Source organism: Oxyura jamaicensis, chromosome 18, assembly GCF_011077185.1.
Source record: "Oxyura jamaicensis isolate SHBP4307 breed ruddy duck chromosome 18, BPBGC_Ojam_1.0, whole genome shotgun sequence".
NCBI lineage: Eukaryota > Metazoa > Chordata > Aves > Anseriformes > Anatidae > Oxyura > Oxyura jamaicensis.
The window spans coordinates 6,327,590-6,345,658 of NC_048910.1; the positions used below are offsets into that span (position 1 = coordinate 6,327,590).

Sequence of the window (18,069 nt, forward strand, 5' to 3'; positions counted from 1 at the left end):
CCTGGAGAAGAGGAGGCTCAGGGGTGACCTTATCGCTCTCTACAGGTACCTGAAGGGAGGCTGTAGCGAGGTGGGGGTTGGTCTGTTCTCCCACGTGCCTGGGGACAGGTTGAGGGGGAATGGGCTTAAGTTGCGCCAGGGGAGTTTTAGGTTGGATGTTAGGAAGAGCTTCTTTACTGAAAGGGTTGTTAGACACTGGAACGGGCTGCCCAGGGAAGTGGTGGAGTCACCATCCCTGGAGGTCTTTAAAAGACGTTTAGATGTAGAGCTTAGGGATATGGTTTAGTGGAGGACTGTTAGTGTTAGGTCAGAGGTTGGACTCAGTGATGTTGAGGTCTCTTCTGAGGTGATTCTGTGAAACACGGCTCCCTGCTGCCTCCTGGCTCCCCCCTCGGCTCCCCCCCGCGGTGCGGGGCGGGCCCGGGGGCGGGCCCGGAGCGGCGGCGCCGCCGTTGCCCGATGGCGGTGCGGGGCTGGCGCCCGGCCGTGGCCGCGCTCGCTGCTGCGGGGCGGCCCCGGGGGAGCGGCCCCGGGGGGGCCTCGGCTCCCGGAGCGGGGCCGGGCCCGGAACCGGGGGCTGTGGGGGAGGCCGCTACAGCCGCGCTCTACGTGCATGTGAGAGACCGGGGGGGGACACGTGGGAACCGGGGGGGGGAGCACCTGGGGGTGCACGCGGGGGGGATTTGCACGTGGGAACCGGGGGGTGCACACCAGGGGGGCACACCAGGGGGACTTGGCGTGGCTCCTGGAGGCTTGCACACCTAATGGGGGGCTGCTCGTGGGACCTCGGGGGTGCACACGGGGGGGGGGAACTGCAGGTGGGACCTGGTGGGCTTGCACGCGGGGGTCCCCCTGCCACACGCGTGGGGGTGCTGCGGGGGTCTCTGCGCCATGCATCCAACGGGGGCACCCACGGCGTGCGCGCCTTGAGCCTGTGTGCAGCTGGGGGGCAGCGGGGGGCGCCCAGGTGGGTCCCGGCCGCCCCCCCACACTCGCCCTGTGCCCGCAGTGGCCCTACTGCCGCAAGCACTGCTCCTACTGCAGCTTCAACAAGTACGTGGTGCCGGCGGTGGACGAGGCGGCCGTGCGCTCCTGCCTGGTGCGCGAGGCCCGGACCCTGCTCCGCCTCGGCCAGGTGCAGAGGTGGGTGCCCGGGTCAGGGTCCCAGGGGGGGCGCGGGGCCCGTCCACGGCCGCCCGCAGCCTCCCTGCTGTCCCCGCAGAGTCACCTCCGTCTTCTTCGGCGGGGGCACACCCAGCTTGGCCAGCCCCCAAACCATCGCCGCCGTGCTGGAGGCTGCCGTGGAGGCCGCCCACCTCCCTGCGGGAGCCGAGGTCACGCTGGAGGCCAACCCCAGCTCCGCCAGCCCCGCGCGCCTCGCCGGCTTCAGGGCGGCCGGCGTCAACCGCCTCTCGGTCGGCGTGCAGGTGAGAGGGGCTGCCCTGTCCCACCCCGGCCCCCCGCGGCCCCCCGCAGCCCCGCTGCCATCGTGCTCCTTCCGCAGTCACTGGACGACGCCGAGCTGCGGCTGCTGGGCCGGGAGCACACGGCGGACGAGGCACGGGCGGCGGTGGAGGCGGCACGGGGGCTCTTCCCTGGCCGCACCTCCATCGACCTCCTCTTCGGGCTGCCGGGGCAGAGCCGGGAGGCCTGGGCACGGTGTTTGGAAGCGGCGCTGGGGCTGTGCGACGACCACCTGGCCCTCTACCAGCTGACGCTGGAGCGGGGCACGGCGCTGGAGGCACAGGTCCGGCGGGGGGCCCTGCCCGCACCCCCCCAGGACCTCCTGGCCGACATGTACCACACCGCCCGGGCCGTCCTGGCAGCCGCTGGCTTCCGCCAGTACGAGGTCTCCAATTTTGCAAGGAAGGTGAGGCCCCCCCCCCGCCCCGTTTCATGCCCCCATAGTGGGCTCTGCCCCTCTTCACCCACCACACCGCTGTCCCGCAGGGCGCCCTCAGCACCCACAACCTCTCCTACTGGCGGGCTGAGCAGTACATCGGCGTGGGGCCGGGTAAGCCCGGGGGGTGGCAGCAGGGCGGGGGGTGCAGGGCTGTGCGTGCCCCCTGCACCCCTCTCCTCCACGTGCCGTCATCGCAGGGGCGCACGGGAGGTTCGTGCCGTGGGGTGAAGGCAGCTGCCAGCGGGAGGCCCGCGTCCAGACGCCGGATCCTGACACCTGGATGAGGGAGGTGCAGAGCTGCGGGCACGGCACCCGCAGGCGGGCGGCGCTGAACCCCTTGGAGCAGTGAGTATGGGGCGTCCCCTGTGCCCCCCCCCCCCGGCCCTACCGGCCCCAACACCCCCTGTGCCCGCAGGCTGGAGGAGCTGCTCGCCCTGGGGCTGCGCACGGACGAGGGCGTCACGCAGCAGGTGAGGCACCGCCAGAGCGGGGGGGACCCCTGCTAATGAGCTGCCACTAACAAACCCCCCGCAGCGCTGGGGACGCTTCTCCCCTCAGCTGCCCCTGCGGGCCGTGTTCGGGGTGCCGGGGGAGGCGATGGCGCTGCAGCAGCAGGGCTGGCTGCTCCTGGACGGCGGGTGAGCAACGGCCAGCACTGGGTGGGTGCTGTGGGGAGGGGGGTCCCGGCGTGGGGCCGGGGCTCAGCCACTGCTGTCCCCCAGGGGCCTGCGCTGCACGTCCCAGGGCCTGGCGGTGCTGGACTCGCTGCTGCCCGGCCTGCTCTGCCAGCTGCAGCGCTGCTGGGCGCACACGGCCGGCACCGGGGGACGAGGCACGGCAGCTGCGGGGGGACAAGGGCAGGAGGCTCGTGGAGGACAAGGGCAAGAAGCTGCGGGAGGACAAGGCACGGAGGCTCATGGAGGAGAAGGCACAGAGGCTGCTGGAGGAGAAGGGCAGGAGGCTGCGGGAGGACAAGGCACAGAGGCTGGCAGGGGACAAGGCCCTTGGGCTCATGGAGGACAGAACCCAGAGGCTGCTGGAGGATGAGGCCTGGAGGCTGGCAGAGGACAAAGCCTGGAGGCTGCGGAATAACAAGACCCGGAGGCTCATGGAGGACAAGGCCCGGAGGCTGGGGGACAAAGCCCAGAGGCTGCCAGCGGACGAAGCCCCAGCCCCCCGCAGGCCGAGGCCCCCGGAGGCCAAAGCCCGGTGCCCGCCAGGGGGCGCCATCCCCCCCCCCCCCCCCCCCGGCCGTGCCGCTGTGCGCACGCGCTCCGCTCCCCTCTGGGCCCCGTCCCCGCGTCTCGGTGGTGCGGCGGCGGCGTTGCCATGGCGACGCGGCGCGGCCCCGCGGGATGCAGGCTCAGGGCCGCGGGCTGCGGAGGCGCAGCTCGGGGACGGGGCAGGGCCGGGGGGAGCCGCGCTCCGGGACCCCCCAGGGTACGGGCCCGGCCCCCGGGGGCCGCAGGGGGCTGGAGGCCGGGGGCTGCGGGGCGAGCTGGGCGTGCGCGGGGGTGCTGCGACCCCTGCCCCCTTCCGGACAGATGGAAGCAGTCCTCAGGGGGCCCCTTCCCCTTCGCGGCCCCTTCCGCTTTTTAACCAGAGGCTGCGTGTGCGTGTCCTTGTGTGAGGAGGTGCTCCTAGCTGGGGGGACTTGTAGGTCATGAATAAAACGAGATACAAAATCAATCCGAGATTGCCTCCAGCGGATTCCTGCCTGGGGGTTGCTCTGAACCATGCTGCACCACTGTGTGCACGGTGCTGAAGGGTTTTTTTTTTGCCATTTGGGGTGTTTTGGAAGGGTGGCGGCTTCCTGTGGCCGTTCTGCTTGGTGACGATGCAGCGCGGTCATGCTTTGAGGTTGGGTGCTTGTACTAGGAACTGGGGAAGGAAACTGCCCTGGAATTTCTTCTACGTGCAGATAGCACGCGGTATTTATCTAATTAATTTGCTGTAATCAAGAACAAAGTGCACGACCCAGCTGAATCCTAGTGACCCGCTTTGGTCCTTGTAGCTTCCTCAACTTTGATCTTCCAAGCGTGAGAGATGCTGAATTTAATTGTCCCGCGTAACCTTAATAAAACGGTTCAGCTGGAAGAACAGTTTGAGCCAGGCTGAGAGAGGAGGATGGATTCCCTGGGAGACTGAAGGGGAGGTCTTCCCGTCTGTGTTTCAGACAAGAAGGAGAAGGCATGTGAACAATCCTTCTCGACGATTCCAGAGGAGCCTGAGCCTGTTCCATACGTTCTGCGAGGAGATGACATCCAAGCACTTGCAATTAAGTTAGAGGACCTGGAAAAAGTATGTATTTTTACTCATAGAAATGAGTACTTCACCGAAATTTTATTTATTTATTTATTTTGGTGGTTTTGTGTTTAACAGAGGGTCCTGTACATGCAGTTAAACAAAAATCTGCTGCTAGAGTTCAGTTCTCATTCCCTCTTGCCTGCCCTGCCTTTTGTGTCTTGTCGGTTCCTAAAAGTAAAGGGTTATTGATCCTGACGTGATCTTTTCACGCACCCTTTTGGAACTACATTTCCAACTTCCTGAGCTAATGAGAGGAGTATTTTGTTTAATAACTACCACCGCTTGCTTTCCAAAACTCGGGTCAAGCTGTGTGAGCGGAAGCATTTGACACCAAGTGACGCAGCAGAAAATTATCGGGAAAGCAATTTAAAACTCTTTTCCCTGTCCCAGTTATAATGCAGAGTCAAGAAGAGTGAGGTGGTAACTAAACTGGTATCTCCGCAGTCCTGTAACATGCCTCTCTGAGGAGGAGCAGCGTGCACTGATAGGACTTGTCTGTGTATCCTGGAAGGCTCAGAAGGAATGAAGGTGAGTAAGTACATCGCTAATTGCATCATGATGTTTATTTTTGAAGCTCCATGCTCCACGCCTTCCCCATGATGATGGGAGAATTCCAGTTAGGAGGAAATTCCTCATTCGAAAATATCGGCCCAAAGAGACAAAAAAGAAGGTCCATCTCCTGGTAGCATATCCTGTCTTCCCAACGGCACCCAAGGAAGAGCTGAGTTTTTCTGGTATGGTTAAATTCCACATCTTGCCTTTGATTTTTGGTTTTGTCAAGCCTAGCTTTAGTCACCTGTCTCGGGGGCTGGTTTTGATTTGTTTGCTTGTTTGTTTTCATGGTAGGACCGGGACAGTTTGGTGATGGCTGTGAAGAGATTCTCCCTCACCACATTTTGGGAAGTCTCCAGGAGTTCAAGATGGAAGCCTTGGCCAGAGAAAACACTCAGGTTGGTTTTTAAAATTACAAAAATGTTGCTGTGTGGCACTTTTCTAGAGGTGGAATGTGATGTGTAAAGTACTTTTTGATTTATTTCAGCACCTATCAAGAACAGGTCAGGCTTGAGGTGTGGTTTTCCCTGCCTTGTCCTACTCTGTGGGGCTTGCCTTCGGAGAAACTGCTCCAGCAGGTTTTGAAGTCATACGTGCAGGCGGAGGTCACGGAGGGAAGAATTAGAGGCTTCCTCTTCCATTTCTGCTCCTGCTGATGGCATCAGGGAACATGGGAACAGCTGGTGATGCAGCAATGCCAGAGCTGGAGTCCAGTTACTCAGCTAAATCCTTCCATTGTTTCTGAGTGTGTTCCTAATGCCACATTTTAGTTCCTCAGAGAGTGATGAGGTGAAGGTGCTGCCAGTCTGCAGAATTCTTTTCTCCTCTGCTCTCCCATTTTTGTTGTGGTAGCACTGTGTGCATTAAGAGTCAATTTAATGTTTCATTTCTCTTCAGATAGCAGATTTTATTGAAGTTCCTCGTAAAAATGTTACTGCAGCAGTTTTAAAAGAAGAACGTGGAGGAGAGGCAAAGAAAAAGGTCCGTCAGACCCCACCATCAGAGCACAGAGCTCTCCAGAACTGGCACCGTAATATGGCCATCAGGAAAAAGCAGGAGAAGTACCTAGGAGGTGAGAGGAGCTGAGGCCTTGTTCTATAAATTCTGTGTTGATGTGAGGCTGTTGGATGGCACCACCACACACTTCAGTGTGCAGAGCCAACCGGGGCTGGTCCTGCTGCCATTACAGCCTGCCTCCAGGTTCTCCAGGCTCCCCACGGTGCTAGTGCTGGTGTCTGGAGAGAGTCCTGGGTGCTGTGGGGAGGTGAGCTGCTGGTTCTGCCTGGGGGAAGGACAGGGGACTTGGCAGGGGACAGTATAAGGGGGTTAGACATAGACACAATAGCAAAGGGTATGCTCAGAAGTGCAGCACATTTGATATTCCTTCTTTACAGAAATTCTTCAGAAGCCAGAAAATGAGTTGTTGATGAGCATCTCAGAGGATTACAGACAAATCCAGGAAGAACGGGACCTCATTGACCGGAGTCTCCCTGCCCTGTTTCCTGGAAAGGTGAGAGCCCTGCTTGTTCTGCATCCTGATGGCTCTGCTCTTGTGAAAGAGCTCAGACACAGGTGCTGTGAACAGCATCTGTTCAGATCTGTCTTTAGACACTTATCAACGTCATTCACTCTGAGTCCTTCAGCCTAGTATGCAAGCAGAGCTTTTGGCGATTTTAAAAATGAAAACACGAACTGTGCCATCTGTACCAGTCAGACAGAAGTGGTGGTGTGCTTTGGCTCCTTGCTAACAAGCTGCAGTACGTGGGCAGTGCCCTTTTGTGATTCTTACTGGAGTGACATGCCCTGGACACGGTACTGGGGATGTGCCACAGTTGTGTCCGGGCCAGAAAGATCTGATGGTTTGAGTTTTAGGAATTTCCATGGAGAAAGGGGTTTGGGTAAGTCAGGAGGATTATAGGAATAACCTATGGTAACTTTTTTTACATTTATAACACTTTCAAATGATGTGCATTTATGTGCTGTATTATTTCAGTATCATTCAACCCGTGTGTAGCACTAGATAGAAGAAAGTCTTCTTTTGTCTTTGACAGCAGCCTGATAAAAATTCTGGCTTACCCTGCAGAAAGGAATAATTTATAGACTTCTAAAATATCCTTACAAGCAGTGTTGGGCACCGCCTTCCTTTTAGCTTCGAGTCCCTGTGAAAATAGCAGGAAGCAATTTTCTCAGCATCTCTGAAATTATTGGTGGGAGCCTTGTTTTCTGCCCTAGGGCTACCGAACAGGAAGCGAGTTCTGGAGCCAGCCCGAGCGCATCGGAGATGAACTCACTGGCCTGATGCTGACCCTGACTCAGAGGGAACGGGGCTACCCAGCGCCAGTCACTCACGTGGGGAAACCCCACACTGTGCGAATGGAAACGGGTAAGGGAGCCTTGAAGAGAGGCTGTAGCAATCATAGTGCAGAGGCTCACATTATCGCCGTCCCTTTTGGCAGCTGTAGCACAAGCTCCTTGCTATTCACCTTCAGTTAGGGCGCCAGTAACACAGAGGTAGGCTTGCTGCATGAGAGGCTGCGTTGCTGTAATTTCTGTGACGCACCCAGGATGCTGCTGCAATGAAACTCACACTACTTGATCTGAGTGAAATAAATAGGTATAAAGGTATGTAGATCGTGAGCTCTTGGGTATTTCCACAGGTCTGAAACCTCCGAAGAGGATCCCTTTCCGTCTAACCTGGGATAAGAGTCTTTTCCTGAAACGCCGACGGCAAGAGCTAAAGTCTGTCCTAGAGGAGCTAGACTTTTATAAGCCGGTAAGACTAGAGGAGCATGGAAATTCTGTGTGTCTCTCATCTCTAATGAAATGCTGCAGAAGAACATAAAATTGCCAGGGACTGGATCTGAAAAAGCATTAGGAATCTAAAACTTAGCCCTGCAGTTCTTGGCAGTTTCCATGTTCCCAAAGGGCCATAGCCATGAAAGATGTCTGGCCTGCCTAAGTGATGCATGGGCTGGGCTGGGAGCTTCAGAATAGGACCCTGAACCAGCAGCATGCAGCTGCTAAGACCTGGACAACAAAAAGAAACCCCAAATACTGGTGTAGGACTTTGATTTTGTGCCTTAGGGCAGAAGGAAGACACCTTTACCCATGTGGTCGCATACGAAATCTGAAGGCAGTTAGTCCCTCCTTTTAAAAACTGAATAAACCTCGCCTTTTTCTTCCCGAAACATGGCTCTGGGGATGAGAAGGATGTGTGAAGGAGACTTTTCCCATCCACAAAGCATTTGTGGTGAGGAATGCAGTCATCTAGGATTCTCAGGAGACTCAGAACCAGTTACCTCCTGTCTAACTTACACATTTGTTGGATACATCTAGAAACCATTAGGATAAAGTTTAAGAGTGAGGTATCGGAGCTTCACTTTACTTGATTCAGTTGGTACATTTGTTCAGTATTTTACCTTTCTATATAAAAGAGAAACTGAGGGTTGGTCGTTTCTCTGTGTGTCCAGGATCTGGACGGGCTGGAGGTGATCGGTAAAGGGCAGCCTTTCACGTCTGTCTCAATGCAGTCTCCTCCATGTTCCACCAGTTCTGAAAAGCCTGAGACCCTGTAAGTTTTACTTCATGACAGTAATAAAGAATTTGGGGTGTGCACCATCTGTAGGGATCTCTGCAGCTGCTCTTATCCAGAGCACAGGGGCACAATGAGAGGCATGTTCCAATATTAAAATCACCGGATTTAGGAATCAAGTAGTTCCTTTGTGCCTTGGGGCCTAATGACTAAACAGCAAGAATCAGAGAAGTTTTTGAGGCCTTCCCTCCAGTCTTCCCTCTGTGTGGCTCCTCAGCTTACATTGGGCAGGGTGGAGACTGTGCTCTAAATTATCTCCATTTGGTTGTCCCTTTGCAGCCTTCCGCTTCCATCATCAATTTACCTTTTTCCCCTGCCTTTTCATCTGTAACAGAGGACCCTTTTTCTCCTTATTCAGTCGTACCCTCAGCCTTCCTTAAGCAGTTACCATTCTTCTCCTTATTGTTCTGGCTGTCCTGTCCTCTTTGGTGGTGGCAAGTCTTGGAGTTTGTTTGCTCTGTAAAGAGAGAGAGCTCTGTGGAAAAGCGTTAGGTAGGGGTTTATTTCTTACAGGGTCTTGTAAACCACCATTTGTTCTCCCACCTCTGAAAGTGAATTTTACTCCACAGAAACATTTGTTGTTGTTTTCTTTAGCAGTGACTCCTTAGGGGATTATTATGATCTGGTGCCAGAAGCAGTATGGGGCCCATCTTTAGACTTCTGTGGCCAGCCTGCACGTTGGATCAACTGCATCACTTCTTGCAGGGTAATTGTGCACTTTTTATTGTTTCGTTGAGCTAAGCTTGCTGGAGTTCCCAAGTCAGGGCTGTACAATGGGTGTCACTCCCAGGCTGGAGAATGGGGGATTTATTCTGAGCATAATAGAGTGTCCCTGCGTTTTCTCCAGAGAGGTCTAGAAACAGAAGTGATTGCTCTGTCTGTGGCGTGACGCTCAGATTCCCAGGTGCACTCTGTATAATGGCCACTTCATTGGACCTGCCTTACAAGTTCTCCGACCGATGTTCAACCCCTTATTTGTGGTATGACTTCAGGCAAGACAGAGCAGAAATTGTTATCTTTGTCCTTCTCTTTTGCTTACAGCATATAGTTGGCATTGCTGCCCGTCTCACTTTTGAGACTGTGGCTGGAGAAAAAGCCGAAAGCTTCCTGACAGTGAGCAATGATGGCACAGCTGCCGTCTGGTATAACTGGAGGAGGCTTCTCCAGCAGATTCCCTCCAGAGAAACCAAGAGGATGCAGTGTTTTTACTTTGATGCCAGACCAGGTATGAGAACTGCTGATCTCTGAGACCTTTGTGCACCGAGCAGAGAGTAGATGTTCAGGTGTTATCTGAGCTGCTGAGTCTGACTAATGGCAGAGCAAGCCTCCTGGGTGAATCTTCTTAGGAAGCCACCCTGGCTGTCAGAGCTGACTCACACCAGAATAGGTGTGTGAGGCAGATCCTTTTCATGGGACTTGAAGGAAAGGAGGTTGCTCCTGCTCTGAATGCAAATGGGTGGAAAGCTGAGAAGTGAATCACTCTCTGATGGCAGACTGGGTATGATCTACCAGAGAGAGTACTGAGCTGTGCTGTAAAAGGAGCATGCAATGGAAATAATACCAGCTCGGTAACGTGGTAACTGGTGTAAATCTGGAGAGGGAAAAAGGTTGGTGTGATAGCCAGCTAAGCTGTGGGGAAAGAGTCTTATGAAGAGATGAGGAGACTCAGTGGGGATTGGAAAAGAGCCGTGTTAATCAGGTGGATTCTTACAGACCAGCACATTTTCTCTCTAATTTCAGGTGTAATTTTGCCTGGAGAAACTAGAAAGTTTGTCTTTCTTTTCAAGTCAGAGAGAGCTGGCATTTTCAGCGAGTCCTGGGAATTTAGGACACATCCTCTGTTATTAGGAGGAGCTCTGCTGCAGGTGACCCTTTGGGGAATTGCTGTGTATGAGGATAAATTGGCTGACCTCAGAGAGAAACTGGAGGTAACCAAGCATGTAACTGTGTAAATGTGAGCTTTGAACTTAATATGCAAATAGAGGACAAGGGAGGGAGTGAAGACATGGTATTTTCATTGCTCTGCAATTAAGGCTGAGAGTGAGATGATTATTTATTTACAGAACGTCTGTACGTATTTAAGCAGGTTTGCAAAATAAAATCGAAGAACTCTGCAGTCTATTGTAATGTTATTAATAAGAGGTGATTATGTCGCCTGGACTGTTCACATCGGTCCTTTTAAAAAAGATTTTTCTATTTGGAATGAGCTTCATCAATCAGCAGGGATAGGACTGTGTATAATACAGTGTGATATCAAGTAAAGTATAAATTTAAAATTACACTATGCACAGAAAAGTGTATTTTGTTGGGGGATTTTTTCTGGGGCTTATTTGAAAAGCTGCTGCAAGCATTGCTTGGTGTGGTGGGGTTTGCAGTTATTCTTTTCCTTGTAATAGTGTATAACATATACATGTAGTTACTAGTGTGGGTGTGAATTTGCTTGTGTGCTTGTACACGGAGCGCGGACTCACGTTGTGCTTGTTGTGCTGCCTCAGTCTGACCTGGCTGCTAAAGAGGGTGCTGCTATAGTAGAAGAGACTCTGAAGGAACTTCTTGTCCGAATTCGGACCCCAGAGCGCACCCCATCTCCTGTGGATGCCTATGTCACAGAGGAAGACTTGTTCCACAGGAAGAATCCCAAGGTAAAGTTTGTTGTTTAATGGGCTACACAGCTGAAATAGCAGGGTAAGAAAACCTGCGGGGCTAGTGCATCCGTGCCTTTCTGGGGGCTGACATAGCTTGCCACAGTGGCTTTAACAATTAGTGTTGTAGAGGAAAGGCATAACTCATTTTGCTATTTACCTTTCCCCTGTTATCAAAGTTGCATTATCAGCATCGAGTGGTTAAGCAGCTGCAGGAACTGTGGAGACAGCACGTGACCGTCCCTCCAGCCTCTGAGGAGAAAGTGCCCTCAGACCTGAAGAGCAGCGTGGAGGACATGCAGCTCCTTGAGAGTGTCTCGGAGGCTCTCTCCACTCAGGGGAGTGCTACAGAGACCCCAGACTGGAGGAGCACACTCGATGTGACTCTGAGTCAAGTGGAGGTGGAAAAGGAAGAGCCAGGCCCCTCAGCATGGAACTTTTCCTTCGAGGACTTTAAGCAGGTGGTCACCCTGGTTCCCTCTGGCGCAATGACAAACCGATGGGCATTTCATTTTCCTTACAAATAGTCTGGCGTACCCCAGCATGAGCCCACCCAAAGGTCTGCTTCCAATGTTCTCTGAGCTTGAGATGATTTATGATGTGTGTTACAGAAAAGCACATCAGCTATGCTGACCACACCCTCAGTGCTCTTGTAAAGAAATTCCCAAGAGAGACTCTGAGGGCTGTTGTGTGACGAAGAAAAGAGATGCAGACAATGTAATAGATATTTTAAGCTCTTCCCCCATTAGCTTTCTGTCATCCCAGAACTGAACACGGGGGGCAGGCTTAATCCCACAGCCTCCTGTGGCTTCCCCAAGGGCTCTTCCCCTTGGAGAGTCCTCCTTATTCATCAGAACTCTAAGGGGGCACTCACGACAGGCTGTGGATAAAATGCAGACCTCCCTAGATTAAAGCAAGAGTGGTTTGGATTCTGTCAGCAGTTTTTTCTGTAGTGTTCTCTTGGAAACCTCTGCTGCTTCTCTGCTGTTAGAAGAGTTCTCTCTTAGAAGGCCTTCTAACGTGCTAGACTTGCTCTACCTGTAGAGTTGCAGAGGGGCTTATAGTGGGTGAATCTAACTGGGAGATCTGGGATTGCTTCTCAGATCTTGGGTAACCCATGCACCTTGCCCAAATCTCCAGCCATGTCTGGGTGTGCAAGTGCCCAGTGCAACCTGGTTTCAGACTGGTGTCCAGGAAGAGATCCGTGGCGTGTTCCATTAAGCTCAGGGACCAGACGATTAGGAAGGAGAACTGAGAAGTGTTTTTTTTTCCCCTCACATCAGGCTATAAAGTTGATCCCGAAGGAGGAGCAGCGAGAAGAAGCACTGACCCAGCTCAATAAGGCAGCACTGGAGCTGTGTGTTGAACAGAGGCCAACCCAGTCAGACCTTTTGTATCAAACCTGGTGCGTTACCTTTGCAAGATAAAGCTTGTAAATGCCTTGTATGAACAACAGCCTTAGCAAGTTCAGTTGCAAGTGTTGTGATTCAAAGTGCATGTAATTATGTGAGGTCTAGAAGTCTTTTTTTACGCTTTTTTTATAGAGTAATTGTAGCAGCTGTCTAGGACCCAAATGCCATTTCTTTCTGGAGATAAGTTTAGAATATTCATGTAATTTTGGGGAGTACACAAGGTTATTTCTGGCAAGATTATTCTAGGATATGTTTATGAAATCTTTGGGTAATTTTCTGTACCCTTTTACTCAGATAACTGTATCCTCCCTCATGCAGTTTCTTTTTTCTTTGCTCAGGCTTTCAGACTGTAAACACATCAACAGCTGCTAGCTGCTTCTAAATCACAGGAATGTGGGTTCCTCTTGGTACAGGCAGCAGATCAATGCTGATTTACCAGTGTGTCACGCTGAAGAGCGGGAGACCTAGTTACCCAGTAATATTTATGAGTCCATGTGAGCCCACTGACGTGCAAACCCAAGGAAAGTAATGTAGCTTCACTCTCTCTGCCCAGATTTTTAGATGTTAGGTGCAATTGTATTGGTTTAGTTGGACAGAGCAGCTTTTAGCTGTAAGGTGCCTTCACTCCTGGGCTTTGAGTAAAACAAGATGGCCTTGCCCCTACCTTTCCACCCCAAAATGCCCAATTGCTGTGCTGTCTCCCTTCCATTTCTGATACTTTTCTCAGTCTCCAGCTGTGGCGTGAAACAATTGATGGTCTGGTGTGTCACTCCCTGAAGCTGAGATCCCTGCTTGGCTTGCCTGAGAAGGACACCTGCGTAGATGTTCTTCCAGAGGAAACAGGTAAATGGTGCTTTTAGCACAGCAGGCAGATTCCATGGGCTGGTGGCAAACCAGGAAACTTGCTGAGTTGCAACTGAAACAGCAACATCAGCTGTTTCCCCTCAAAGCTTTTATAAGAAAATGCATCAGAAAAAACAGCAGTCTGTGAGATAATGGTTGTGATCTGAGGTTTGGTATTAAAAACACGGACATGCGTGGAGAAAAAAGAATAAGCGTTTTAATTTAGCTGGATTTTAGCCCTGCTTTTCACACTAACTGAAAAAATCTATCACGTTTTTATCTCTTATATAAGCTTGTTCTGATGTATGTTTGAGACCTGTTCACTTAAACAAAGTACTCTTCAAGGTCATTGTTTTTCAGTGCAGTACAGCTCAGATTAATTAAAAAGAGCCAAATATGTGGCAAAAATAATATGCTTACAGTGCGTAGGTGCAGCAGGCTTGTCTGTCTGGATGTGAAAATGTTTCTTTGGGTTAACTGGAATTCTTTCTTTTGTAGTGGAAGTAAAACAACCTATAAAAGGAGGAAAAGAAGACAAAATAACCAGCAGAAAAGAAGAGAGAAGGTCAGTTGGTGGTAAAGATAAAGAAGACAAAAAAAGAACAAGTAAGACTGCAGGGAAAGAAAAGGAGGTAAGTGTTGGGATGCCTGCTGAAAACTTGAGCACTGGGTTCTGGTGACAGTGTGGTGTGTTCTGAGGCTGTGTATCCTGAGTTTGAGCTGATTTCCAATCCACCAAAAGAGGTGCTGATTGCTGGGTGCATCTTGCTACAATCTGAAAGGTGTTCTGATCTATGTCACCTTTGTTTTTCCTCCTCCGTCCCTGAATAGGAACGCCCAAACAGCAGAAAGACAAAAGTAAAAGATGAGAAAAAGTTGAAATCTTCCACTTCATCACAGAAGGTGAAAGAGGTAGCACAAGCTGTAGAAGCTGTAGTTGCAGATCCCGCAGAACCTCCTCAGCAGCAGGTGGACCCTATTTTGTTTGGAACGTACCAGGAAAAACTTTATATTGAAGTGAGTCTGGCCAAAGCTTATACCTTTGCTCTCTTGTTTTTTGTTCTTTGCTTGTAACCTTGTGCTGAAGCTTAGGTAGAGCAGTAAGCATTTTGTTAAACTCAGAGAACTGACAAACGTATGTCCATAATTCTGTAGCAAGGTAAGTGTGAAATACAAGGTAAGATGTCCTTTATTGCAGCCTGGAGCCTGTTAACATAAATCCAGGCATTGCATAGCCACATGCGGGATTTCTATCTGGGATGCCGTTAGCATGCTTGCGGACTCTTGAGGGATCAGCAGAATTAATTGTATCTCGGATAATGTTAAACACACTTCATAGCCAGAAAAGTTATTACTAGAGCTAAGATCTGCTAGCAGGCAGCCACTTTTATGTGGTTGTGTGCGTGCCTGTACGTTTATATGCTCCTGCATGAGAAACTATCTCTGTTTTGTCAGTCGTGTCATCAAGATTTCATCATGTGTTTTCACTGCAACCGTCTGTTAATTTCTGCTGCAGGTCTATGAGCTGCTGGATTCAATGGTGAGCAAAATGCTTTCTTTATTTGAAGAGCTAGAGAAAAAGGGTGCTCTAAAGTGGGAAAGTGAAGCACTTTGTAACTAGACATAGAATTAAATAAATAACCATTTTTACACAGATCAAGTGGAGATTCTTCTTTCTGAAGTAATGAAGGGATTATAGTGGGGTGCCTCTCTTCTGACATGCTGTGATGCAAGACTGTTGCGAGATCATCTGTTACTTCTGCAGGTGGTCACTTGCCAATAAGAGACAAGGCAAGAGATATCACAGCCTCCAGAACCATTAAGACTAGAAAACACTGTTATCTCTGCTAACGAAGAAAAACTCAAAAGTGCCAGTCAGGGTGAGAGGTGTCAGTCTTTGTTTTTCAATCTTGCTTGGCTAGCAAGCGAGTAGGGTGTTCCTTGTACTCATGAGCCCAAGGATTAGGACAATAGCTTAGAAAAATCCATCTTGGTTTTGAACATATTCTTGACTGCTTGTCCAGTCTCCTCTCAGGACTTCTTGACAGCGGCTTCTCTGGGGCATTCAGGATCTCAGTGAAAATGCTGTATTCTGAGGGATGTGCCACCTTGCCTTTTCTTACACACATACCTATTTATGTGCTGATCATGCAGTCTCTTTTTATGCAGCCTAATGTACCCATGCCCCATTCTGAGTCAACTCTTACTTGCTTACTTCCAAGACTAATCACTCTTGAATTAAAATGAGTGAAATTCATGCCATAAATATGGAGAGCAGGGCTGGGCCTTGTGTTAGAGCCACCCTTCCTGTCTCCATCAGCCTGCGTGTGCATCTCTGCTTATCACTTCTTTCTGTCTGGGTTTCCTTGCGCTTCACAGCTGGAATGGAGCTTTTTTTTTTTGTGGAAACATACCCGTTCTTAATGTTGGATGCTCTGCTGATGGGGTTGGGTCGAAGCAGACTTCCAAGACAGAGCAAGCAGGGTCTCCCTTGACCTGGCACCATCCGTGGGTGAAGTGCAGCCTTCCTGCTCAAGTAGCTGGACAGCATTCCCCAGAAAGGCCTTGGCCCTGTAAATAAATGACATCAATGTAGATTATTAATTGAGGTTCATGATACCTTTGAGGTTCTTAGACAGCAGATTCATATCCATGCTAAGCATTACTGTTACAAATTCTGTACGTCGCTGCACGGTTACACCAGGCGTGTGTGCCTCAGGCACGTGCTCTTTTACATGGGAAACCACACTGACACGCGTCTCAGAGCCACATGCAGTACTAAATAACTTCCTTGTGCAGAGTTGTTTTCTTTTTGTTTCTTGTTTTAACTCATTTGCTATCTCTGGAGAAAGCGTCTGCTCTTACCCTCAGCTCCTGGCAAGTTGTAGCTTATTTTGTTCTGCTGGCCAGGTGAGACCTTTCATGTTCTGAGATGCTCTCACTGGGTTGAGAAGAAGCATTTGGCTTCTGTGGAAGGATGGGGCCTCTTCTGGCTTAGCGGGCACAGAATCATAAAGGGAATGTCTCTGCTCAGCATTACTGGAGTGAGAATTTCAGCAACATTTTGAGAATCAGAGAGGAAAAAGGCCTGAAGTTGGGGTGTGTCTCACAGGCTCTGACAATAGCTCCTGCCTCCCTGGAGATCATTATCAGCTTGTGAATATGCCCAACTCAAACAGCTCAAGCCATCTGTCTTCTAGACAAGAGGGAGTCTGCACGTAACAGAGACAACGTGATTGTCTCAAAGACAGGAATGCTTCTATTTGGTAGTCTCACATTAAAAGATGGCAAAGCCTAGTTGCAAGACCCATGCATCTGGTCCAGCCTATAGAAACCAGGCCCCGTATATACCTCTGCTCCCAGAAAATCTTGTTAGTAAGAAAACAGATAAAAGAAAATTTCCCTTTAGTCACATACTAAGGGATGGAAGGATGTCATACTCTGTTCTCTCCTTCCTGTTCCAAGGGAGGAGCCTGGTGGCATGGGGATGGTGGCATAAGACTTTCTGCATGCTGGGAATAGTCTATACTTTTTTGTCATAAATCTTGCTGGTGCCTCTTACAGCCTTGGACAAGAACCTCCTCAGAGACAATATCCAAACAGAGCACAGGAAGGGCTGGGCTGGGCCAACAAGTGCAATATTCTGCTCCCTGGCTGCTGTGTCTTACTCTGAGCCAGCTCCGTTGTTATTTTTTACATTGATTGGTGCAAGTGACATGACTGGAAATGTGGTGAAATTAGAACCAGCTTCCCAAACGCACCCTTAGAAAGATGTACCGCTCATTTATGGGCCTGCTGTGAGCTGAGGTGTGGGTTGTGTCTTTGGAGCCCAGAACCTGGGGGGTCAGCCCTGCACGCTGAAGGACGCGGGGGTGCTCCAGGCCCCATTGCGCCAGTCCTAGCAAGGAGAGAGTTCCTTCTCCTCCCCCAAACGCGGGCATTATTTGTATTAGCGTTAATAATTCGTGCTGTTTGCTACGTAACTGAGGTGAGCGACCTCCCTGGCCTTGCGAGCCGCATACCAGAACCAACACGTGACGCAGGGCCTGAAGACACCATCGCTGTTAGGGAGGCTGAGAAGGGGGATTGCAGGAAAAGGCTGTGAGCAGAAGGTGACAGCGTGTTTCTAGAAGGTTCTCGGTTGTAGAATGGGTCTGGGTGAGCAACCAGCTTGCACCACAGCTGAGGGAAATGAGCTTTAGAGCCTTGCTGGTTCACCACTTCCTATAGCGAGGGTGTAGACCACCCAAAAAGCCCCCCGTTTGCACAGCTCCCACAGGCCGCAGCCGGGAGTGGGACTGGATGTGTGTTCAGCTTGCTTGGCCTGAGCCTGCCGGGGAAGTCGGGCTGATGATTCCACAAAGCCCCTGGAAGCTCGGGGCCTCGCTGCTGCCTTCTCCCTGCAACCCCAGGCAGGGCCTGGGGCGAGATAGGTCTGCTCTGCGATGGTGGCAGCAGCAGGGACGTGTGATCCCCTCCCCAATGCCTCAGCACCCAGGAGATGCTTTCTATTATGGAAAATGCCAGTGATATTAAAAAAGATTAAATATATCCATAATACTTGAAGGCCTGTCACTGATTAAAATGGAAGGCAGAGGCCGGGAGAGTGGGGGTGGCACTGAAGCAATCGAGAGACATGACTTATTTTGTAATGTCATCTGATGCCTGCCTCTCTCCCCGAGCCAGGCTCTGGGAGCTTTTCAGAGCAGGGGAAGAATCCGCTCCAAATTTAGATCCGGGCAAAAATTTTGACGAACTCAAATTGCAGCGGCGGCCTTGGGTACCAGAGAGGGAGCTGCATTGCTGGGGGGGGGGGGG

At 51.3% G+C, this 18,069-nt stretch overlaps 1 protein-coding gene and 1 long non-coding RNA gene across 6 annotated transcripts in view; one reads left to right on the plus strand and one right to left on the minus strand.

Moving 5' to 3' along the window:
* The first annotated feature begins 432 nt into the window (after positions 1–432).
* Positions 433–15,478, plus strand: LOC118175993 (MYCBP-associated protein-like). 5 transcript variants are annotated; one of them, XM_035342702.1, is made up of 25 exons: positions 433–615; positions 1,010–1,143; positions 1,223–1,427; positions 1,505–1,870; positions 1,951–2,014; positions 2,101–2,248; positions 2,319–2,373; positions 2,438–2,541; positions 2,626–2,739; positions 5,713–5,834; positions 6,157–6,272; positions 6,995–7,145; positions 7,420–7,535; positions 8,233–8,333; positions 8,952–9,060; positions 9,396–9,579; positions 10,095–10,282; positions 10,850–10,996; positions 11,176–11,460; positions 12,280–12,401; positions 13,136–13,251; positions 13,750–13,883; positions 14,083–14,268; positions 14,768–14,791; positions 15,287–15,478. In XM_035342702.1, exons 1-25 carry the CDS (start codon positions 460–462, stop codon positions 15,329–15,331), a joined length of 3,492 nt encoding a protein of 1,163 aa, XP_035198593.1. In that variant the 5' UTR covers positions 433–459; the 3' UTR covers positions 15,332–15,478. The 5 variants fall into 5 exon arrangements, 3 of the variants coding, with proteins under 3 accessions (XP_035198593.1, XP_035198591.1, XP_035198592.1); XM_035342700.1 differs by lacking the exon at positions 15,287–15,478 and having other exon boundaries at positions 14,768–14,907; XM_035342701.1 differs by lacking the exon at positions 15,287–15,478 and having other exon boundaries at positions 11,176–11,457; positions 14,768–14,907.
* Positions 13,443–18,069, minus strand: part of LOC118175997 — a 5,846-nt gene continuing 1,219 nt past the window's right edge. The window contains exons 2-3 of the long non-coding RNA XR_004755241.1: positions 15,666–15,822; positions 13,443–13,764 (exon numbers count right to left, since the gene is read on the minus strand). This is a non-coding gene — a long non-coding RNA (uncharacterized LOC118175997). The remainder of the gene's footprint in view (positions 13,765–15,665; positions 15,823–18,069) is intronic.